This window comes from Apis laboriosa, unplaced genomic scaffold (genome assembly GCF_014066325.1).
Source record: "Apis laboriosa isolate Shangri-la unplaced genomic scaffold, ASM1406632v1 scaffold40_cov151, whole genome shotgun sequence".
Taxonomy (NCBI): Eukaryota; Metazoa; Arthropoda; class Insecta; order Hymenoptera; family Apidae; genus Apis; species Apis laboriosa.
This window is the reverse complement of record NW_025223180.1, coordinates 2351594-2377880: the sequence shown is the minus strand read 5'-3', so window position 1 is coordinate 2377880 and position 26287 is coordinate 2351594. Positions and strand designations below refer to the sequence as shown.

General features: G+C 34.9%; 1 protein-coding gene and 1 long non-coding RNA gene across 18 annotated transcripts in view; one reads left to right on the top strand and one right to left on the bottom strand.

Moving 5' to 3' along the window:
- Nucleotides 1-2: 2 nt before the first annotated feature.
- The window catches only part of LOC122715968 (patronin), a 69092-nt gene continuing 42807 nt past the window's right edge, over nt 3-26287 (top strand). For 15 of the 16 annotated variants that reach the window (XM_043938594.1, XM_043938600.1, XM_043938589.1 and 12 more), the window contains exon 1: nt 3-1448. In XM_043938594.1, the coding sequence (XP_043794529.1) occupies nt 1227-1448 (222 nt within the window). In that variant the 5' untranslated portion in view covers nt 3-1226. Of the gene's footprint in view, nt 1449-14202; nt 14949-26287 lie in introns of those variants that run through there. The other variant, XM_043938590.1, reaches the window with a different exon arrangement.
- Nucleotides 3381-9187, bottom strand: LOC122715969. 2 transcript variants are annotated; one of them, XR_006346930.1, is made up of 5 exons: nt 9078-9187; nt 6843-7188; nt 6459-6658; nt 4883-5336; nt 3381-3945 (listed from the first exon to the last, which is right to left on the bottom strand). It is a non-coding gene; the product is annotated as an uncharacterized LOC122715969 (long non-coding RNA). The 2 variants fall into 2 exon arrangements; XR_006346929.1 differs by lacking the exon at nt 3381-3945 and having other exon boundaries at nt 4620-5336.

The following is a 26287-nucleotide window of genomic DNA, read 5'->3' as shown; positions in this document are numbered from 1 at the left end:
AACGTGCCGTGGACTGGATGTTCGTGCGAAATGACGATTTTTCGTGCTGACCATGTTTCTTATTTGAGAATTAACGTGCATCGATATATGCAATCGTGATTTTTAAGAATTTCGTGCGGAAAGTAGATAATAACGATTGTATAAAACCAACGAATCGTTAGTGGTGCTAATATGAAGTGTGTGCTGTGTACGACAGTAGTCTTCTCGTGTGCTTTCGTACCGCTGTCAACGAGAATCTGATTATTTGGATTTTAGATAAATTATAAAGAAAAATTTTATGAAACAAATAAGAAGCACGTCGTGAATTTAAGTTTAAAGAACAAAAAAATATATTATTTATTTTAACGAAATAGAATCGCGCAAGGTACGCCCCTTTTACAGGTGCCAATAACATTTTTGCAACATCAATCGAAAGAATCGACTAACAGAGACATTTCTCAAAGAAATTAAATTTGAAGACGTACCCAAAATTTCTAGTGTGATATGTTTCTGCTACTTTGAATTTAATACCTGTTCTTGGTTTTTCCACTGTTTCGCGCAAAATCGATAAAGAAGCTCGCACATTGCCCGTGGAGTGCAGAACGCGCGAGGAGAATTGCTGACAAAAATAGCAGAGTCCTCCGTAGACACAGTAGAAGAGTGTCCTTAGATTTACTATTCATTCTTTGCATCATTTTGTTGTAACTCGGCATTATTTTAAGTATAATTTTTAAATATACTGCGTACAGCGCTGCATGTCGAGAGAACGCTGCTCGAAGTTTCAAAATATCGTGTCTATTGTAGCCTTGTATGTGTTCCGGCACGAGCCATAAAGTTAGCCTGTGATTATTTAAATTTTTTCGTTACCGATCTTATTGTAAATATTTCGAATCGATGATTTGCGTCTATCGAATAGACTCGAAATTGAAGGTGATATCGTTCTAATGTGAACAATCTATTCGTAAGTGATATTACGATCGTCCAAGCGCACACTCTAACCTTATTTCGAATGAAGTTGAGCGGTATTCGTGCTACCTAACCTTTGCGTTCTTTAAACGGAATGTTTGAATTGTTCGAAATAAACTCGTAAACGTGCCTGATGATCCCGCGACAGAAGAAATAATCGTGTATGCGTATCGAATAACGCGAAATACTTTGAACGCAGTGTCTCGCCGGCTATGACGAGAACAAGGACTCGTTTGAACGGATCGTTGCTGCAACCGTCGCGAATGCTGTGATTTCATTGAATGTGGAGTGCGATCTCGCGCCTCTTCGTTAAGGGCAAAACAGAGGAATCTGCCCTGAGCACGGAAAATCATACGTGTGACGGTGTGCCCGATACGGTCGTCCATGTTTTCGACGCAATGGATCGTAACGCGGGTGATGATCGACGTAAGGGCCCTGCCGGCGAGCAACATCACGGCGGAGCCGAATTTGAACATTTCTCCGACGCCTATGATTCCCGTCAGGTATGTACTTATATATAGATATCACTTATACATTTTAATTTTATTATTTTATTGAATATTTATAAAGATATTTATTTGATAGATTAGAAATTTGATAAAAATAATGAATATAATATTTCTAATAAGATAAAATATTATAGATAATTATAGTAAATGCCACTTTATGGTAGTTAGTAGTAAATAGAAAGAGTATATTTATAGTATATTATATAATATATATTATATATAAAGTATTCATTTAACATAGTGTAATTACTTAACATAATAATATCGATATAAGTTTTGAGCTTCAAAATGATATTGTAATGTTTTCAAAGTTGTTAAGTTGAATTGATTTGAGGTTAGATTCTATTTGATAAAGAAGTATATATAATTATTATGTTTTTTTTATATGTATATATAAAATATATATACAATTATAATGTATATATATTTGTGTAATGTACTAATATATATATGTATATGTATAAGATGTACTATATATATGTGCTATTTATTTTAAAATATTACTGTATTTTTTGATAAATCGTGTGTCATTAATATATTTAGGACTGTCATAAGTTTTATTCAGACATTATTCAGATTTTATTTAGATTTTATCGTTGAAGATGCATTAGTTAGTGCTACTTGTGTTTTGATAGATTTTATATGAATTACATCATATTTTCTGAAAAAAAATAGATTAGTATACTTATTATTAATTTATTATTTAACTTTTCATATATCTTTTTCAAAATATATTATGCAGATATATATTGGAAAGCTAAATAAACTTGAATTTTATATTTAATTTTTCATTTTTTTCTAATTACATGAAACTTTTCATTTTATATTCGTACGTGCAAGTTTTCTCAAAGAATATTTTATTTTATATTTTCATATAATAGGAATCATTCACTATTTTGATCATTATTAAAAGTTTTTTACAACGTTAGAAGAATACTAATAAATATAATAGAGTAAGCGAGTAGAGACAGATAGTAAAGTAGAGTAAATAGCAAAGTAAATAGAATAAATAAAATAAATAGTAGTATAAATATAATAATAGAGTAATAATATTTCAGAACATAAATAATTACATTACTCAATATATATAAAACAAAGATATATATATAAAATATTACTTAATATGAGAAAAGTATAAATAGATAGTTAATATTTCTAATTCAGTTACAATCTAAATCAATTATAAAGATTAATTTATTTCAAGAACCATACATTTTTATTAAAATATTTCAATATATTGTTCATTTTTATTTAAAATTTTGCAAAATACTATTTATTAATATAATTGATATATTTATTATTGATTTGATATGAAAGAGTAGTTCTCAACTGTCTTTTGTTATCTTCAAATTTCTCGTTATATCATTTTGTGAATCAAAGTATGAAATTCAGTATTTTAAATTAAGAATTGTAACTAATTAATCTTTAATGCTCACAACAATATCTCATAAAAAATTGTTAAAAAAGATACACTTAGCATAAAGAATTCATTTTCTTACCATAATAAACTTGATAGAATATATATTTATATAAACTTGATAGAATATATATTTTCATTGGAATAAAAAATGATTTTGAAGTATGAATACAATTGTTTCAGTGAATCAAAATAAGTTAAACTTATAACTTATTATATATAATCAAAAGTTGAACTTTTTGTTAGAATCTCTTTGTTTGTTATCTCTTTGAATTAATCAATTTTCTTCTTTTAAATTGTTCAAATTTATCATGCTATATAATTATTTAAATTATTATTATAAAAATACCTAAAAAAATAAAAAAATAAAGTACTATTCGTGAAAATAATTTACAAAAATGTTTGAGATAATTAAATCTATTCAAAATAATCTATTCATCGCATTCTTTAACACGTTGGTCATCAATAACCTACGTCTTAGTTATTTTCATTATTCACATACGTACTATAAAAAATCGTGATACGTTTAGAAATTATTACGCATTTGACGAATCTATTTCACTGTTTCACGTTGCATAATAATTTTCTTTTTAGACTATCAGATTCTCATCAATTCCTTTGATAATTTGTAACTTCGTATTCTAGTAGTAACAAACGAGAAATCGTAATTAACATATAATCGATTTTTTATCAAAAAATACTTGTCATCACTCTTCTATAAACAAGACATGAAGTTGTCTTCAATTTATTCACTGAAAATTCTTGTACATGGTATTTACGCAGTTCACGTGCACGGATAGCCGTGCAGACGACATTACATACGAAAGCTATTCCCGAGCTGCGACGCTATGACGAATATGGCGTCGTTTCCTGTACGCAAGCTTATTTATTGCACGGTAAAACGAGGCTGGATCTCCAGGAATCGCGTCGCGCGATCGTAATTATCTGTTTAATTACACCACTACCGGTGACTTGGAATGAAGCGACTCGTCCTTGGGGACCATGGAAACATTTTCTTCCTGGAAACTTGACCCTTTTATTCCATGTCATCGCGAAAAATTTCTCGTGTAGAATCTGAAATATTCGAATGCCGGTTAATTTTTTGCGATTTTTCTGGAAAAAATATTTTGGAATTTTAGAGAATAATGATAATAATAATAATAATAATAATAATTAAAAAATTAAAAATCAGATTTCTATATTTAAAAATAATCTCTATTGTCACGAATCAAAATTCTTCATTTTCAAAAGATGAAGTAACTCTGATATAAATTTATAATATTTCGAATATTTTCATTATTTCATTTCCATAATCTCTCCTCATTTTCCTTCATCACGACATTTGCATACACCTCACGATTTATTTATCGTATCACCTTTTATACAATTGTATTATGCATTTGAGAATACTGGGTTACTGGGTTACGCAGACGCGTCGAACGATTAGAATAGTATTTCACGGTGATATGCGTGATAGTTAAAGAGAAATTGGTAAATTTTAACGCGAGATAACCTCGAAGTATGAATTCACGTGTTGCAAAAAATAACGTGGATAAATAGAAGATTTAAAATAGATGGCGGTTCGATGTTCTTTCTATTTTTTCTATTCTTTTCTTTCGATTGGGTAGATCGTATCTATTTAAAGTTTAAATGTAATTTTAAAGATAAATCCTTGTCGTCCCTCCCTCCTTTGCTCTTTATCGATTATCGCAGACAAAAAAGTAGTTTTAAATATAGTAATTTTTTATTTTATTCTTGATTACTTTTTAATTAAAATAACAGTGGAATTGTATATAAACTAACACATTCGTATTTTATCATTAAATTTCTGATTACTTTTAGAAAATTGCAGCAAAATTAATTAATTTTAATTCAAGATAAAAATTAAAAACTAATTTCACAAATTACTTTACTTCATTTTTATTTATTTTATTTATATTATTCAATCTAATTGATTAAATGTTCGCAATTGTATTATTTTTACACATGATAAATATTCAAAACGCAATACTCGGTACTTTTTTCTTCGTGAATACACATTCTGCCCAACTATTCAATTGTCCATCCAACTCGAAAGTTGAACTTGCCATTGTCCTGTACGGTTCGTGGTTTGGTTTGCACCGTTAATCTTGGCACATGGCAGCTTGCGCAAACCCGTAGCAATAAACAATCAATATGTAAGCATCATAGTGACCTCGTTATCGATGGTCAAGCTTGGCCTCCACCCAAACGAACCAGCCGTGTCTTTCGGTTCCTTTTAAAAAAAGGTGTCAGAAATCTAGCTGGCCGATATAAGAAAGGCGATTGTCGTTTGCCAACTGATGATCCTTCTTTTCTTTAACGCGAAACGAATCACGTTTTAATGTCGATTAATACGATTTATAGTGACGCCAATTTTTGAAAATTGTGTTACATTGGCATTTGTAACACAGGATTATCGATAGTCGGAGATCAGAGTCATATCTCTAGAAAAAAAATATTCTATTATGTTTGTTGTATTTTTGATTTTTATTTTTATTAATTTTTTTTTTAACATAACGCAATAATAGCTTAACGACACTTGAAGAGAGAAATTAAGGAAATAAAGTTTAATTTGAAACAATAAGTTAAAAGAAAGGAAGGAAATTCAAAGAAAAGGAGGATATAATTGTTCAACTTTTATTATCTATATATATTGTTGATGAACAGAAAAATATGTTTTCTTCCAAATGAAAAAATCTAAGCTAATATAATAATTCTGCAATTATTATTTTTCTTTTGAGTAATAAATATTAATATTAATATATTCATTTATATCGTGGAATGCGATTCCGTTTGTTGTTTTCTTTTCGATTGTTTGCATCTCAGTAATTTTCTCCGGCGAATCTCATTTCCATTGATACATTTTGTATCCGACAATATCTTTGTCTCGATTTAAGACTATGCACAGTAATGTCGAATAATAAATGAATCGAAATTGAAATCCAAGCTATTAGATTGGCTCGATTAATTCGGTAACATTATCGATCGATGAGGATGTTCATGCACATGGCAGAGCTCGTATTTAGAGGATAGATTTGTCACGATTTGATATATTCGTCATTCATTGACTAACAGCTGTAACAGCTTATTCCCTCGTGTACAGCTGTGCGATATCGAAGAAACTGGCGTTCGAAAAACGATCTTGTTTTCGTTCGTTTCTGTGAGAATTATTCATTAGCGCGTGAAATTATTTTTGCGTTATTTTTCATTTAATTATCTCGAAGTGAAAACTGCGAAAGAATATTGTGGAAAAAAAAAAAAAAAGATCGACCGTGGCTTGACACGCGTGCACTTCAATCTAAATAAAGTGAAATTGGTGGAAGAAAGCGATTTTCACAACGCTTGTTCCGAATATAGAGATTGGCCAATATAACGAGTTATTATTTAGAGGAGAACCGCGTGAATTATTGAATTTGAAGGAAATTTCGTATCTGAACAAAAGATTGAAAATTGCTCGAATAAAGTTGAAGTTATATTAAATATCTGGATTTTACTTTTGGTAATAAGCTAAAAATATATAATTTTTACTTAAGTAATAATTATTCTATAGTATTTTTGCTTAATACCTCGGTTAACAATATAAAGTTGCGTATAGAACTACGTAAGATGTTATGGACGATGCTATCTAGAGAAGAATCTTTAAGCCTCTTTAAATTGTTTCCGTTGATTAATGTTGCGGAAACGAACCACCTAATCTAAGGTGTGTCGCTTAATTCCATGCGTTGCGTTGAAGAAAACATTGTAACATTGTCACGAAGCGTAACAACTGGAATCAATTTTATTAAAATAAAAAAATTAAATCGGTATATTAAAATTAAAAATTTTAATATACAACGTGAAGGAAATTCTGGAATCCACGTTTTTATATTTGTTCGCTTTTTCTTGCTAATTTATTTAAACTTTCTTCAAAGAAATGATAGTTTGTCAATTGTCTAAGAAGAAATATCTACCTTTGCGCAACTTCGGTCGGTCTCTCGTGTTCTCTCCAATTTCTCTCAAACTTCGTATGCAAACTTTGATGCCTGACCGACTCTGCATTCCTCCTCGTTATATTCCTTCCACAGACTGTACAATCCACAAATTGGTCACTGGTGTATTATTATACATTCCAGAAATAGTCGTGCAACAGTGACTCAGAGAATCGTGTTAATTCGAGCGAATGCGGTTTGCAAAATGTATTCAATCACGACGCATCTATGTGTGCTTCTTCAGGAACCATTTACAACGTTGTATCGCACCCATTGATATCAAAGTGACATTGTTTATATCGTCACGTGCAATTCACTATCGAAAATCCTAAAAGCAAGAAGGATGTAGATTAATTTTTATCAATTTTAGATATTTAAAAAAAAAAAAAATAAAATTTCGAATGTATTTACCCATAATAAATATTATCCAGAATCTAGAAACGAACAGTTATTAAGATCAACGTTTCTTAGCAAAAAGAAATCTTGTGCAATAAAACAACAGCGGTAAATCACTTTCTATTTGCATGCAAGAAATTCCAAAATTAAAAGACGAAGTGTAACTTGAATAACTTTCTCTCGACTTTAATATTCCAAGATTGGCAACAAGGTTATATTAAAGAATCGCTAATGACGATCTACTACTAGTCGACGTTAAATTCGTATAAGAGAAGAAAAAAAATTCTTATAAATCTGCAAATGGAGAGCAATCGAATCGACCAAATGGACCAAAAAGTATATATAGGCACAAAGTATAAACAAAACAAAGTATAACGACGGGAATTAGCGTTGATCGAAGAGGAGAAAAGTTGGGGCTATGAAATTCGGTTAGTTGGATACTTTGGATTTCAATATCCCGCGAACGAACTCGTACTTCTGAGTAGCTGGAGTGTAATCTGGGTCATCGGATTCGTAGGGATCTGTTGTGCAGCTTTCGCGAAACTAGGAAACCCGTACTTCCATTTCCAAAGTGAAAGTAAGGCTGACAGTTGGCAAAAATCGTTTCTACGAGTTCTATGATTTATCGAATTTTCGAACTCGAGTCGATTAGCGTGAAAATAGATAAGCACATTCCATCGATCATATAAGATCGATTCTCGTCTCGAGCATTCTCCGACCTTTCTTTCTCGCGCATTTTTCGAAACGGTGTTTCCGAGAAAAACGGATTTACACACGCACGTGTGTAAACTAACTCGAGTTTAAAAACGCCGTAAACGTCAGTTTGAAGAATTTTAGAATTTTCTAAAAGATTCTTTTGAAGCGAAATTGTAATCTCTTCGTTCAATCTTCTTTTAACGAAACGTAGCGAAATTTATTAACAGAAAAATCGATTTTCTACTTTTATCTAGGTGTCGTCCAATCAATTTCTCTTTCTCGAATCAAATTAAGTAACCTCCTCTCGCGATTCTTTAATTCCATTGGACGAAAGAAATCTCTCTTCTGAATAGTTTAAAGAATCTGCTCGTCGCAACATCCTCGATGATAATTTCCCCGAAGAAACACGGGAAACGGAAGGAAAAACGGATTTTCGAAGCTGAAAATCGGTCGATCTCGTCTCATTGGCCGTCATCGTCGTTTCACACGGTCGAACAACTTCGTTGAGAGGTTGGAACGCATTCATCTCCTTCGTCTTCTATAAATAGCATTCGCCATTTACTTTTCGAACATTTTTTCTCTCTCTCTCTCTCTCTCTCTCCCTTCCTCTTTGATAGCGGATAAATAACTGAATGGCGCGCTCTGGTGTTCGCATTGAAACAGTTGGTTCGCGCATTTAGCTCATCATGCACGATTCGAGATACTCCGGAACGAGAATGAGACGAGATTAATGGAATAGTTCGAAGCTCTGATTTCTCCGTTCATCTTCCATCAAAGCGTATCACTTGAAACTTACCACCACCGTTTTTTCACGTTGGATGCAAACTGAACTCTTCCGTCGAAATTCCGTACAGATTTGTGCAGCTAGTTTGAAAAGGCAAACGCAAAACGCGAATGACTTACTTTGCTATTTCGAGTAAAAATTAAAGTTGCAGATTAAAAGTGAAGATTAAAAGGAACGCTCGCATCGGCGAACCATTGAAAATGTTTCAAAATATATCTGAAGAGTTTTTCATCGAGTCGTATCGAGAGTGAAAATTAAAAAGAATCATTCTCGTTATTATTCGAACACCGTGAGATCCCTCTGTAGATGTAGTTAATCGCGGCCGGTGTCATTGTACTCACCGGTCTAAATAAAGCTGTGCTTGTTCCAATGATCTTGACAGATGGATCGCGTTTGGTCACGACCGGTCCTCTCTCTCTAGGCTAGAACTACTTAAGATCGAGGTTTTTCCGTTTTACATTGAGATCGGCCCCGCCACGGCCGTCACAGGCGCGATATCTTTCCAACAGGAAAATCGCCGCGGCACACCTTCGCGATACCTTGTACGGTAATCGAAACGTTCATGATGTATGCCTCCGACTCGTTTCTCATACGACGCGGTCAGTGGTTCTTAATCTCTTTTCCACTTCTCACCTTCGGTCAAAACGACTATTGAAAAAAGTCGATGCAGGCATCGTCAACTCGAACGTTTAAACAAGTTGGCTCGCATTGTGTTGCATTGGAATTGTTTAGCGACGCGTTTCAAACAGATTCGATAGATTATCGTTTTTTGTTCGATAATTTCACCAGTGTGGAAAAGTTCGGTCACTGAAGAATATTTTGATCTCTTTTGTTAATAAACGTATGGAAAATATAAAATGTTCATAGAAAATGTTCGTGAAGAGTTTAAGAACCACTGCGGTACGCGATGCTGCGATGATTTAAATCGCGTGGTTTCATCCTTGCGAGACGATCGAACCTTGTATTCGTACGGTATTATATAAGATAACGTTGGGTCGGTCTTTTTCTTTCAATAGACACGCGTAGGCGTAATCGTGGGCAATTTTTTCTCTTACGCTCTTTTGCTTCGCTTTCTCTTTCTTTCGTTCGAATTAATCCGTAATTCGAGATAAACATATAAACTCGCTCCACAAATTTTTCAAACGTTCAAAATTTCATCGATATATCGTATAAATACATTTTTATCTCTCCTATCAAAACGAACAAAACGAACGATAAGATTCGTATAAAAACGCATGCAACTTTCACCTCTCGTTTTCCTCGCGATGCGCGTCATTAATTCAGTTTTTCCAGAGATAAGACTGGAGAACAGAAAAAACGAATCCCTGAAAAATCGGGTTTTTGATTAAAGCGACGAGGCGCGCCATTCTTTTCAATTTCGAAATCCGGTAAACCGTGACGGATAAAAACATCGTGGAAGGTAATGGCGTGGGTAGCAGAGGCGAAAGCGAGAGCTCCACCGTTGGTGGAGTAGGTCGTAAGTGGTTTTGTTGCGCGGTGTAGGTTTTTGTTGTTGTTGCTGTTGCGTTGTACGCGCGCCATTTACACCGGTTCGAAGCATCCTCCGTGCCGGACGACACGGGTTCGGGGGGCTGTGGCAAGATAAATCGTCAGATTCGAACAGAAGGATCGGCAACGAAGAGAAAACTCTGCCGTGCATTCCGCTCAATTACGAATCCAGACTTATCTTCGCGATGATAAACGCGATGTCTGCTACTAACGAAGAGAGGAAATGGTGGCATTTCGTTCGATCGAAAATCGATGCTTTCGATCTTGCAACGAATTTTTAATTTTATCGCAATTACTTTTTAATGATATTCTATTTGCGATAAGACTGTTATTTTTTTTCTAATTAGATTTTTTTTAACTTTGAATAGTATTTTTTAATCAGAGATATCAATGAATCGTTTGTGATGAACAATAAATTGTTTATTAATATAATCGGTTAGCAGCTGGTGTCGTCGAGTAAGCGATGATATATAGTAATAATGCTCTCGATATTTATAGAAACTGCGAAGAATGTGAAGATAAAATATAAAACAATTTCTAGAAATTTATAATTGGTTTTCTTATTTATACGACACAAGGATTATAATAATATTCGATTTTACATGGGATGTATCTAGTATACATATTGAAAACAATATTATTATATTATATTGAATCGTTAATATTTGACGCTTAAAAACGTTAGTTAAGTATTAAGATTCAATGTATCGAATCGAAATTATTTAATATTCCAAGTTAATTTAAAAATACAATTCCAATAAAAAAAATAATAGTATACATTATTCATCAATATGATATTGGAAATTAATTTTCGACGCGATTTACTCGATTTACTCGATTTACCAGTTTATTTTACGATAATGAGATTATTCGTGTTACGATAGAACGTTACTCGTGTACGTGTGTATGTGAGCGTAACCGTCTCTATATTCTCTGCTAATGGTAGAACAACAGACGCGGTATCGTGAAGTTTATTGCCGGTTAGGTTTCCTTACTCATAACTCGTAACTGCATTCTCTTTCCTTCATTTTCGTGGTAAACCGAGATGGTTCGACGATTGTCCAATTCAACACTGACTAGAGATACGCGTGTCTCTTTCAAGATTTTTCTTGCGAAATATTTCAACAAAATCGATTCATTTATTATAAACATTCCTTATTCCCATTATTTCAACGAAACGAAGATGATTACTCCGTTCGATAAAATAATTTGGAAAATTTTACCTTCGAAACTAATATTAAAACCCTTTGCTCTCCAACGGTGACTCTCGATCACTACTTGAGTCAATACCGTAACTTCAGCGGTGACTCTCCGCCATCACTGCAATTGTTGCGGCAATATTTATTGGAATAGCGACAATATTTATTTATGTTTGATTTTTTTAAATTGTCGTTTCATAAATAGATTACTCATATTTTTACGTATAATCTTATGAGGTGTAATCTTATCTTATGAGTAATTATCTTATGGTAATCTTATGAGACCACCGAACGCACCGGTCTGAGTCTGGAGTTAATATTACTTTATCTTAGATTACCGTTCTCGTAATACCAAGAATCGAATCTCGATAATCGCAGATTTCAAACTTGGACGATAAAAAGTATCCCGAACGAAAGTGCGCGTTTAAAGATATATAAAGATACGCGCGTATATCGCAGTTTTATTGAATTACACAGCGCTTACGTAGTCCAGGATCCATCGGATTAAATATTAATGATGCGGTGTTGATATTGGGTTGAAATTCCATTCCACTCGTGACGGATGAAATTTTAATTCTCGATTGCAGTTCCCATTGTCGTTTTGCTTGTCAATTATCGCATTTGCCGCGTTACGCCATTACGTTAAAACCATTTATCGCGTTTAAATTGGATCGATCCCGCGGATCTCGAAATCCGCGATCTCCGACTTCAAGGAATCGGCGAGACAACATTCGAGAATAACCGTAACCGACGCTTGGCTAAATTAAATTATTATTATTATATGTTATTATATTACAATCGATTTCCCTTGGGAAGTATTATCCAATTATATGGAAATTGGTGTAACTCTGTTAATCACGAGATCGCGTATTTCACGTTCAAAGTTCTCGTTTCATGGTAATAAATCATCGGAACGAGCTCCCATGCCACGAGAGAAACCGTGATGGGATTAGATAAGTCGTTCGCGCTTCCACCCGAGGGAGAAGGGAGCCGATGCACGCAACATAATATCATCACGCGTAGTCGAATTTTTTTCCAACGACGATTACAACAATTTTTCACTTTTCTCCGTCCATCGTTCGCGAACGATGTTCGCGTGCGATGCGACGACTATTTTAAGAAAAGAATTTTTACAAGGTGTTGGTTTCGAAAATACAAAATATCTCCCTGTTGGAATTAATTTCGACCCCTCTCCTGTCGTTTTTATAGCAAACAACAAATTCTACAATTTGTGATCGGATGCGGCTCGCTGAAGTTTCTCGAGACAAGGGAGTAACTAATTGCAGTGCACACAGAGAGTTGTGGTAGCCAAAGGTATAACTAATTGCATCGAGCAACATTTATTTTACGCTACCTTTGATTCCCGCTGGGTAGTATATTTCTATCGGCTATTTAAGGAACGACGGACGGGGCGAGTAACAGATGCATTTCTATTAACCGAGACCCGTACGGTGTTCACGCTCGTTTGTATCGAGCCGCTATTAAAGAGCGCCTCCGCTTCGTTCCTTCGTCGAGCGAAAACTGTCCCCGCGACGATGGAACGAATTTCCGCTTCCTTCGTGGTGCGATCATCCACCACCAGATGTTATCGATCCTCCACCGTGTCGTAAATCGAACGCTCGAGAGTGAGCATCGATACACCGTCTCCGCTTCGCGTTCCCTATCCTCTCGATTTTTTCTATATCCCCTTCGATCTTCTCGCAACGCCTTTCGTTAAAACGTTAATTCTCCACGGTACACGGTTACTCAACGATCAACCGATCGTACAACAACTTTACTACATCGTGTCTCGCGTTGTACTTGCATCGCCTCTACGAGAGGAGGAGGAGGAGGAGGTTTTCTCGTCGAGTCACGTCTCCCTTCGTCAAAAGCCACGTTTCTGCAGCCCACCACCGCCATCCCCGACCGTCGTCGGCCACGTGAATCACATTCTCCCCTCCTCGTTCCACCTCCTCCTGAGAGACCTAACGATCCGACTTTGCACACACGCCAGGCTTAGAGAACGCCAGCTGACTCACGCAGCGAACCACCGCGTGCTCTCCTCTCCTCCACGCGTCTCTCCTCTCTCTCTCTCTCTCTCGTTCTCTTTCTCGACCCTCTTGTTGCAGTGTGCATCGGGAGACGGAGAGAATGAAACCACGTTTCGCCTCTCTAGTCTCGTTCCACACTCGGAACACTTGTGGCATTCGCCGCCGGTCAGTTCCGTTCTCCGGTGGCTTCGTGTGCCGCACGCTGTGATCGACTCACCGATTTTCCTCTCGACGTTTCGATCATTTTCTCAGAGAGGATGGTCAGAACGGATAGAAATAACACCGGTGTGGATTATCGAGACGTTGGCAGATCCTGAGCTGGATGAAACGAGGTTGGAGAAGTGCTTCGAGTTGGTGTGTTTCGAGTTCGTGTTCGTGTAGTATGTACGAGGAGGGGATTCTTTTTGGAGAATTTCGTCAAAGCATGGTGTAATTACATGGTGTGATGCGTGTTCGAAGAAATTTATGGATCTGATTGAACTTGGTGAACTTTGGTGACGAAAAAAAAAAGACGTTCTTTTGACACGCGATGAATTGACTTTACATTTCCATTTTTGTTTTCTCGTGAAACGTTCCCCTGGCAGGATCTCGAGAAGTTTTTTCCCCTCGATTTTCCACGGTGAAATTGGAAGAGAGAGGAAGCTTTGCTTAGGATCGAGAGTGACTTTATACGTAGTGCTCGTTTTTTTTTTTTTTTTTTTTTTCGATTTAATTTGCAAATCGTCAAATCATGGGCGGGAAGAGCGACGAGTGTACGCGGGAACCGATGACGATTCACAAGACGAGAGTTCTTTTATCCGACGCCACCGGGGTCCAATCAGTTTTTCAACGACTGCTGCGTTGAAATCTGGCTCGTTGCCATTGTGAAATTTGATTCACACCAGAGGGATTACGTCCAAGTGGAATCAGGAATGCATCCGACGACTCTCTGTTAACTTGGAGATTATGAGGAATCTCGACTTCGATCGATTATTCCATAATACACTGCTGCCATGTTCCATCCAATTCTTTGTTTTTAATACTTCCACGACAAATGCAAATTAAATGCCAAAAGTAGCTGTAACGACATATATAAACAAATTTATACCATCGTCTAGACAAATTCTAGTCATTTTTTCCTTAATTTTTTATCATCGACGAAGGAGATTAGAATCAACGAGTGAACAGACGTGTGCACGAAATTCCAAAAGGATTTCCTTACATCGAATCGTTGAAATATCTTGGAAAGCGGTCGGAATCTTTTCTTTCGTAAGAAAGAAATGGAAAGAAAGATCGTCTTGGTTTGATGCGTTTCCTCGAAAGTGTCGATGTTGTATCCACTGTGACGACGATTCCTCCCGTCGAGGCTAGGAGAATACGCAGGATGGCAAGCAGCGAAGTGATGCTGGCGCCCACCACGGCGCCTGGAACGTCCAGACGGGAGATAGACGACGTCAGAGATATGGTTAGAAACGCGACCGTCACCACCGTTTACGTAAGTCCTCGGGGATGATCGTCTCGTTAACAATAGCGTCATCCAATCTATGATACGAGATTCAGAGATTATTAATCTTCGCTCGTCAGCCAGGTTATCGTTTCTTATCTCGAACCATATATCAGCCTCCTCATCAATCGCTTATCTATCGCTCCACTTATCGCTGTTCCACCGCTATTCCCATGCTTCTTTTTTTTACCAGATGTTTATCGAAATTCCGATTTCCATCGCGATCGATGTACGTGAAAGTACGAACGTAGAACGATGTATCGAAGTTGTTGTACACGTAGATTGCTAACGATTTATTCGATAAGCGGTGCGATTTCTTTTTGAACTGAAATGGCACTCGTTAATGGTTATTAGAAGATGGAGGGTAATTTCTGATGAAACGGGCAGATTTCTTGTTCGGTGAAAAGATTGTATCCATCTTTTTGAAAGATCGTTCGATCTTTCTATCCGATATATTTACTTACTGTAATCAGAACGTCTTATCTCGTGTACACGATATCACTGTTGATAGAGATGAAATAAAGAAGAACATCGAAATCAGATTATAAAATTAAACTTTATACTTTAGGATGTTCATAGTGATTATTCGTTTACGAGATTTTGTTGTTAAGCTATCTAATAGTTAACGGCATTATTTATGCGCGTTTTCAAGAGAAAATTGGGTCGTGTAGAAAATTAATAATGACCCAGTGATAACGCACTGTTTGGTGGATATCTCTTATTCACACACGGAACAAGCGTATCGACTTCGATCGCGCATGGCAAATCCGGTACAATAACGGTTTATCGTTAATCGATGGAAAAAATCTAAGAGTACACAGTGGTTCGCGGGATTTATTGCCAAAGATCGACAACCGCGGTATTTTACCTCTGATAAAAAAAAAAGAATTGAAAGATATCGTGTATTTAATGTTTCTTTTCGTTTTGGATTTAAAGCGTAAAACGATATACGAATCTTATTTTAAAAAGTTAAGCGGATCAAATTTTCGAGATCGATTCGTGTTCCGTATTTTTCGTGGAATCATCGTTGAATGGAAATAAAAAAAAAAAAAAACAATATGAGAAACTGTTGTATAATCGATTGTTGTGCAGAAGAATTAATTCTTTTTACACCATTCATCATCGTGAAATTGCTTGAGAATTATTAGATAACCGAGAAATAGTACTAGATCCGTGAAGATTCATTCATCGAATTTTTTCCATAGAGACGCGGTAGAATATTTAAAAAAAAAATTTTTTAATCAAATGAAAATTAATGAAATTCATTAATTCGTTCGAGAAGGAATCGAATCATCCGTTTGGATTAAAACAATCTGACCACGTTAAATAATAAGATTCTCAAATTTAAATATAATAACGAGTGAATAAAATAAATGGAGAATACGTAAATTAAATTCGGTACGGTTCGACGTACTCTACGAGATTACGTTTCATCGTAGTCAGTTTTATTATATACGTCTCATATATGGTAACATCGTTTCGAGCCATTAAATACATTTTAAACATTTCGTTGTTGTCGCGTGTTATTACTGGCCACCGCTTGTCGCAGTACTTGGCGAAGGACAATAGTAGTGTCAAGGACAAGATTTCACTCTCAAACCATGAAATGGTCACGGTGCCTGAGCGGTAATGATTGTTGATGGTGTCATTTTTAGCCGTGGAACAGCATTGGCTGTTTTTATTCCGCTACAAGCGTTACGATAAACGAGGCTTTTTTCTTGCCGAGAATTGGTTTCGGTCGATGGTCGAACAAAGGATATTTTCCAAGGAAGGAAGATGTTTTCTAGGGAGGAAGAAATATAATTTATAGTCTTTACTTTGACGGTGGTTCGCAAATTATCGGAAGCTGCGGAGAAACAAGAATCATTTATTTACGAAGGTGTTCGATTTATGAGAAATTTAAAAAAAAGAAAATATACGCTTGGTCTAAATTTAATTTGAAATTTTGTTTCGACTACTGTGTTATTGAAAAAAAAAAAAAAAAAAATGTCGTAAACTGCATTTGAAAGAAGGTAAAGAATAAACGAATTTAAAGGGAAACGTATTTAGTTGGACGCGGGCCATAAACTTTTTTTTCCCCCTCGATTCAAACTCCAAAATCGCTTTGATCTTTTCGAGCTACGAGTTTAGGGAAAAAATAGAAAGATGGAATAGTAAATAAATATTTTTTGCAATTCGCAATTGTAACTTGTTCGTTAAATTTAATTCTTCAGGAACGATATCTAATTTTTTAATATATTGCTCATAGTTATTTATAACTATTTATAATTCTAGGAAATATTTGATGAAGAAATATATATGATGCACAAACTTTAATCGTTAGAAACCGATATCAATACCGTGAACAGATATCGATTCCGAAGATCAAGACTTTTAATTTCGCGTGAAATATCAGCAATTAGATACATTTCTTTCCATTATATTCTTCTACTGCAAGGATTAACTCTTCCTTAACGATTAATATAGCGATGATGAGTTTGTCTTTTGAATCATTTCTTTGCGATCGATAAAATTATTCCTCAGGTGTTCTCATCTCGAAGAAACAAAGCGGAGCAAATTCATGGTTGAAAATATTTGATACGCCAATCGGTGTATTTTTCGATACAGAGTTCGACAGAGTTTCAATGCTCTCGTCGACTCGCGTTGCACAACTAATTAACAGGGTGATCACGCATTCGATGTATACTGGTTTTACGTAGCGTGTGCGTGTGCGGATCTCGGACTTCCTTTCGGTGTTGCCATTGGTTTGCTGGTGCGGCGTAGGTTTGGAATGACGTTCGGCTGCCTACTTCTAGTTGGCTAGGTTTCTGTCCATTTTTTTTTTCCACAATGTTGCGAGAAATTGTATGGGTTTGACAAATAAAAATCCTTTGGGCGTAACGCTGTCTAGCCGCCAGCTGCTGTCAAACGATAAACGTGGACACTTTCGCCTCTTGTTACAACAATGCACGCGGTTTAAACACGCGTGGGTGGTTGACGGTGATCGATTGACGCAATAATTTGTATTAATGAATTTTTGATTCGGTTTTTTTTTTTTGAGATAGGTTGAGTTTTTCGTTCTTTCGGATATTTTCGATGGGATTGACGTTATTGACTGTGTTTTTCATGAAATTGTGCGAATATAAATTAACAACATATATTATGAATCTTAGAGGAAAAAATTGAACCATTAATGGTAAAGAGAGATTAAATTATTCCTTAGAAATGAGTTGAATTTTTTTGTTCTTTGGAATTGTTGATTGTATTTTTCGTGAAAGAGATGTAAGAGAAATTAAATTCCTTAGAAATGGATTGAATTTTTGTTGTTTGAATTATTTTGGTTTTGGATGGATTATTGATTCGTGTTTTTTGTGAAACGAAATTTAGATTAATTTAGACTGGTCAATAATTGAATATTCCTTGGGAAATACATTATTTTTTTTCTAAAAATTACAATCAAAGTTCCCTATTCTTTTATCATTTCTTCAATTTTAATAAAAGTCTAGTGAAACTTAATAATTTTAATCTTTGAAAAGTATTATATTTTTTTCAAAAAAGCACACTTTTTCAGAGATGATTTGTCATAAGTTGCTACAATTAACCGCGTATATAATGAACCTTTCGACGGAGGAATTTTTCAGGGAAAATTTCCTGGAAGCGGTTATGATAATATATAATATTATGACGAGCAGGATTATATTTATAATAATTGCAAGAAATTTAAACGGGCGTTTTTTTTAAGGTTAATTAGAATATTGAACGACGGATGCAAAGATAAATGATGATAGGATGCTTCTTAATTCACTCTTATTATTCCAGCTCTTTTTACTCTTAATGGATTTAACCCTTTCTTAATTACACGTGGCATCCTCATTACCGCTTTTCTTCATTGTTACAAAATTTCAAGATCATCATCCTTCTCCTATAGAATTATATACATTTACTTTTCTCATCTTTCGTGTCTCTTTATTCTTATTATTATCCGTTCGACTTGCACTTTCTTCACTTTTGCATGTTCGTCTCTTCACGAAATTCGTCGAATCATTTTTTTTTTGTTTTTTTTTTTACATCGAGTTGATGTACGTACATCATCCTATATCTAATAAAACGCATCTTGAAAATATTTGGAAGATCACGAATTTCTTCCGCGATTCAAATTTTATTCGCAATAAATTTTAGATTAAATTTTAGAATTAAATAATATAAATTAAATAAAATTTTAGAATTTTACAATTAAATCGAGAGTCACGAATTAGCGATATTTAAGTTAAACATATTTGCGAATTTCACTTATACAAGAAACCTCGTATTTCCGTAATGCAACGACTTTATGCTGCAATCGACACACGATATCGACTCCGTTATCTGAACAGTAATTCAATTTCGTCGTCTCTGAAACAAACGTGAACCACGTATCTATTCAATTTTTCCTGCATGTGACCTAAAAAATTAACTGGTCGATCAACCGAATAAATCTTCGAGGGGAATCGATTCTTTTCTTTCTTCGTCTTCTTTTTTTTTTTGTCGACAAAGAAATCATCGTGAGATTAAAAGTATTAAACGATCACGGTATTACTCTTTCTCGTTTGCTCTCACCGTGAGACCTTTGCGATCCTTGTAGGCGGATCGAAATGTGAGAACCAACCGCTTCCTTGTTTGGTAACGTCGATCAACGCTTTCCAGTATTTTTTATTCATCCGTAACAACACGAGCATATCTGCTGGCCTCTTTACGCACAATTTTGTTGTCTTTTTGCTCTTGAGGAAATTTTGTTGAAAATTTCTGACACATAATATCATATCAATTACAAAACTGGAAAATTTGGATTTAACGTCGTTCCTGAATTTTTAATTTTTGAATTTCCTTCCACTTACGTTAATTAATCTTTATTATAATAAAATCACTATAAAAGATAATTAACACCAATTGTATAATTAATTATAATTAGCATCGTGCCAATGTGCCAAGATGCTTCATTCATCAAAAATTTTTTTCTACGCGTTAGAAAGAATCGATGGCAATTAGCAGGAAAAGTATCCAAGTATCGTGGCCGATTAAAAACGTTTATTCTTATTACACGCGAATTCATTTTATTAGATGACGAATCAGCAACGAAGCGAATATTCGACCAGAGCTCGAAACGGAGAGAAGAAGACGATCGAAGAAGCAAAGTACCTTCACGATTTTTGGAATTTCGAATTGGTACCCTTCAATATCTTTGACCGTGAAATGATTCGTTGCCGAGACGAGCGCTTTAACGATCTCGGTGAAACATCGAAGTGGCCACTTGGAAATAAATTCTGAAAAACTTTAGTATCACGGCACGTCGACGCGCTGAAGAGTTTTTTTTTTTTTTCTCTTTCTCTCCGCTTTCGGCTTTAAGCTCTCGGCGCTCTTTCTAAGCAGCAGCTCGTCGAAACGCCACTCGAAGTTTCTCGAGTTCCCTTCGAATCGTCACCCCGTCATCGCCTCGTAACACGCATCTGGCGAACGCTCGTGAGATCGGTGAAAACAAATTGGTATACGAGTATTTCTCCAAGATCCCTTTCTTTCCTTCTTTTTTGAACGTTGTGGAAAAAAGAATACGTGTAATTTTAAATCGATCGTAAAGGAACAAAAGTATTTTGAAAATTAAGTTCGAGTTTCACTCGATTGCATAAAATTATTTTTTTCTAAAAAGAATCGTGCAATTTTGAAGTTGAATCGATTTGCAGAAGAATTATATCTTTTGTGTAATATCTGAAACAATATTTTTATAATATTTTTTTGTAAAATAAATTATCTTTAACATCAATTGTTTAAAAGATATTTTTTTTTTTTTTTTGAGAAATCGAACGTGCAATTTTGAACTTGAATCGACTTACAAACGATGTATCTTCGTATTGAATCTTCGAGCATGGATCGAATCAAAGAAAAGAATAATATGTAGATTACGAAAGAATGGATCGTTCGAAACGAATCCACATTTCCTTACAAATTATTTTCTTCTTTACGTAATCGAAGATTTCGAAGAAACAAAGGTCACACTTGTGACTTCGTCCCTCGTGGACGTGGCATCTTCTTGGCACGAGGAAGGTCGCGTGCCTTCGTCCCTCGAATATCACCCCCGCAAATCGAATAGCGAATTCGATCGGTTCCACAATGTAAAATCGCTACTCGCGATAGAAGATCACCTTCAACTTTCGAAATTACACCGTATCTTGTGCAAATGGGTGGCGTGGGCACGCGTAGGCGTCGAATGCCGTATTATATATTTATATATCCTCGTGCTTCGAACAATAAAACTAACTTCTCGATATCGTGTACATCGATCGATCACACCATCGTTTCGAAACCGTGTTCCTCTCGGTTACGCGATCGCGTTTCCTATTTGTTGGATTAATTTCCTCGTTAAACTAAACGCGTGCATCGACGAATTTCTTCTTGCATTCGTGATTAATTCCTCGATCACTCGTTCCCTCACATACATGTTTATTTGATCATAGATAGGATAGCGGGAAGGAATATTAAATTTTGGAATTTTTCGAGGAATACATTCGTGGAACAAGACGATCTTTCTTATCGCGTGGAAGGAATATTTTTATCGAAAGCGCGGACAATGTTTCTCGAACGGTGTCTAATCTTATCTCCTCGGAAAGCATTATCAAAAACGAAATAAGAGGGTGGTATGCGGCATTTGCATGAGCTTATCGTTATCGTTCTAGCAAATATGCAAATACGAAAGCAGGAACGCCTCGGTTCGATAATCGAAACGAATATTTTTAGTACGAAAATAACAGTTTCAAATTAATCGAAATTAAAAATAATATCGAAAGTAATGAATAAAGACGAAACGCAAATAATAATTGTTCGAAAGTAGTAGAAAAATTAACGAGAAAAAAGAAGAATCCAAGAATAACTCGATATCCCTAGGTTTTCATCCTACCCTTTCATCCTGTTTACGGTAGAACGTAAAGCGTTTCACAAACGGATCATGATCGTACGGAGAAATTCGACTTTCTCCCCTTTCCGTTGTTTCCTCTTCTTCCGCGAATTAAAACATTTCATTCCGGTGAGAGGTTTCGCCTCGTTCGAGAACACCGAGAGTCCCTCGAAAAATCGTGCTTTGCCTTCCCCTCTCCACCGCGGCGCAAGCTCCGCCGTGGTTGGTGACTCATCGTACTCACGCACCGGTTTTTGCGCGTGTAAGTACGCCGTTGTGCGCGCCAGCTGACTTTCCAGACAGTGCTCGACGCGGTCACAAGGGGAGAAGAGAACTCTCGGTTTCTATTCGCGGAAGGCAAAACGGAGCCAAAACCCTGTTCCCTTTTAGTCAAAAGGGAACGTAACCACAGGTGCAAAGCATCGGTCAACCGAACCTCTTTATTTTAAACAAATAATTGTATTCGTTCGCTTCGATCAATAATCGTTCCCTTTTGAGAATTTTAATCTCAAAAAAATTTTAATTAAAATTTTAATTAATTAGTGATTTTTGATCGTTTAAATCGATCGATCGATAATAGGGGAAGAAATAAATTTCATCCGATTTATTTTGCATTGACGATTAGAATTAATAATTCTTAAAGTTAAAATCTGAATTAGAAATGAATTAATGGATTTTTTGTAACGAATATAAATAACTTTAGCTTTTGAGAATTTTAATCGTGATTTTTTAAATCGATCGATCGATAATAAGGGGGAGAAATAAATTTCATCCGATTTATTTTGCATTGACGATTAGAATTAATAATTCTTAAAGTTAAAATCTGAAATTGGGGAAATGAATTAATGGATTTTTTGTAACGAATACAAATAACTTTAGCTTTTGAGAATTTTAATCGTGATTTTTGATCGTTTAAATCGATCGATCGATAATAGGGGGAGAAATAAATTTCATCTGATTTATTTTGGATTGACGATTAGAATTAATAATTCTTAAAGTTAAAATCTGAAATTGGGGAAATGAATTAATGGATTTTTTGTAATGAATAACTTTAGCTTTTGAAAATTTTAATCGTGATTTTTTAAATCGATTGATCGATAATAAGGGGAAGAAATAAATTTCATCCGATTTATTTTGGATTGACGATTGGAATCAATAATTTTTAAAATCTGACGAGGAATTTATCCGAGGAAATGAATTTTAGATAATGATTTTAGATAATGAAATTCTGAAATTTTATCAATGGTTAGTGCTATATATTTTGATGTAAATAAAGTTATAGATATTTTGTTTTAGCGACAGGAAGAAAGGTGAAATTTTTATATTACGAAATATCAAGAGAATGAAAAAACATTTTTTTTTTTTTTTTTTTTGCTCTATGGCACTTGCCTTCCTTTTTTTTTTTTTTTTTTTTAAGTCGGAAGATAAAGGAAACAACTCTTGTCGATTTTTGTGAAAGGATTTTATGATGCATTCATCGCGTTGAACGAATGAGAGTACCATTCAAGCCAAGTTTATTATTGAGATCAACTCTTTTATTCCTTATAACTGTACCTTTTACAAAGTATTTACGTAACATCATTAACAATGCTGTTTCATAAACAAATATTTCAATACTTAAATGATTGATTATTACTTTTAGTTAATCTCTTCATACTTTCAGACAAAGAAATTTTCATTTCATCGCAGAGAGATTTTTTTTTTTTTTTAATGTCGAGAAAATTCGTTTTAATGGTTCCCTTTTAAAGTGCTACAGTAGCTTAAGTAATGTACATACCGTGTAATATAAAGAAACTTGTATTTTGATTCTAAAATATAATTTCAAAGAGTACGCGGTTACAAGAAATCTCCGTTTATGCGAGAATATGCCTCGTTAAGCGGAGTCTTTTGTGTCGTTATAACGAGACGATTTTCTCATTATAATTTTTAGTTCGACAAAGCCACAAGTTTTTCTCGTAATTTTAAAATTATCACCATGCTTATTTTGTTAACGATTAATCATTAATCACGCTAGCTATTAATTATTTCGATGAACGATTATTTTCATCGATCCTTGGGAATAAATATTATCCTTTCCCTGCATTCACATATTATCAATTTATACCATGAATCGAGTCAGCAGTTATATTTTAAATATAAATGTAATAGCGTTACATTCATGGTAGAGTAAAATGAAGAATTTTGTATTCGTACATATTGTCGTTCTGACGATATAGAATACGTTCTTCGAAGTTCTTGAACGAGAGTTGGCTATCTCTTGTCTCTGTAGATTTAGCCATAGATGTGGAACGCACAATTCATCTATTACGTTTTTTATTCTTAGTATTCTTATTTATAATAAAATTTCCAATTTAACAACGTATTATCATAAAAATCAGTAATTATATTAATCTCTTTAACTTTTTTCTTAACCAGCATTCAACTATATCTTTATCCACAAATTCAGAGTTTTAAAAGATTGAAAGTTACATTAGTTCTTGACTCTCCCTTCCTTGCTATTCAATCATAAATTCTGTCACGTTTCATCAACAATCAAACCCCATACGGTATTTTAAAAATAACTATTCCAAATTCTAATTTTCTTATTCAACATTCATCCACAATTTCTACTCATTTATTATCGTCGAAAGCAAAAACTATATCAATCTCTTTAACCCAAGATTCAATTATATCTTTATTCACAAATTCAATGTTTTAAAAAATTGAAAGTTCTCGACTCTCTTTTCCTTGTTATTCGACGTTCAATCATAAGTTCTATCGCGTTTCATCAACAATCAAACCCCACACGGTATTTTAAAAATCACTAATCCAAACTCTAATTCTTTATTCAACATTCGACTCCATCCACAATTTCTACCCGTTTATTATCGTCGAAAGTAAAAATTATACCAATCTATTCAATTTTTCTCTTAATCAAAATATCCACAAATTCACTGTTCTAAAAAGTTAAACACTACTTCTTTCCCTTCTTTGTTATTCGACGTTCAATCATAAATTCTATCACGTTTCATCAACAATCAAACCCCACACGGTATTTTAAAAATCACTAATCTCTAATTCTTTATTCAACATTCGACTCCATCCACAATTTCTACCCATTTATTATCGTCGAAAGCAAAAATTATACCAATCTCTTCAATTTCTCTCTTAATCAAAATTCAACTATCCACAAATTCAGTGTTTTAAAAAATTAAACTTCTCTCCCTTCTTTGTTATTCGACGTTCAATCATAAATTATATCGCGTTTCATCAACAATCAAACCCCATACGGTATTTTAAAAATAACTATTCCAAACTCTAATTTTCTTATTCAACATTCATCCACAATTTCTACTCATTCATTATCGTCGAAAGCAAAAACTATATCAATCTCTTTAACCCAAGATTCAATTATATCTTTATTCACAAATTCAATGTTTTAAAAAATTGAAAGTTCTCGACTCTCTTTTCCTTGTTATTCGTTCAATCATAAATTATATCGCGTTTCATCAACAATCAAACCCCATAAGGTATTTTAAAAATCACTAATCCAAACTCTAATTCCTTATTCAACATCCATCCACAATTTCTATCCGTTTATTATCGTCGAAAGCAAAAACATTCGGCACAGGTGTCGCTTCGCTCACAAGTAAGCAATCCGTTCCGTAGGTATAAATACACCTTTGGAATCGACGAGTTTCCAGCGAGCAGCTAGTGAATGAGCTGCTCCCCTTCCTGCTTCGATCCGTGCCTGTCTAACACGGAGATAATCGCGAAGGGATAGCCTTGATGCGGCATCCCCTCCCCCCTCCCCCCTCCCCCGCTATCGCGATTTCGATCTTCACGCCAGATTCATTCACCGTTTTCATTAATTATGACAGCCAGATGGCTGTTCGGTTTCTTCACCCCGTTAATCGTCGCTCGCTCCTCCCCCTCCTCCCTCTCGAGGAACACGCTCCACCCGGTTAATCTATGCGCGTCGTCTACTACGCAACAAAGGAAGTTAATACCATCCCAGCGTGACCGATCCGCGTATACAGGGTGTTGTCATGTATTCGCGCGCCATCTTTCGAGGGCGCGAAAAACGAAGGAAGAAGAATTGGTGAAATGTCGATCTATTAATTTGGTGTTAATTTGGCGTAATAAGGTGTTAAGGATGATGGATGATGGGATGATACTTTTGATTCGAGGCTTAAGTTACGAGCAATTGAAATTGGAGGGAAGAGAGTGAGATTGCTCTGTTCATTTAATGCGTAAATTAAAATTTACTCGAATTACTCGTAATTTGGATATTTTTTTATTTTAAATTAAATGTTTGCAGAAATATCCATGGTGTAATGAATGAAGCTCGATGTTTTTGTACATCGATTTTTATACGATCTTAGACAATGATGTCCAGGCACATTATGTAGGTATAAGTATATATGTACATAATATGGATGATGGATGA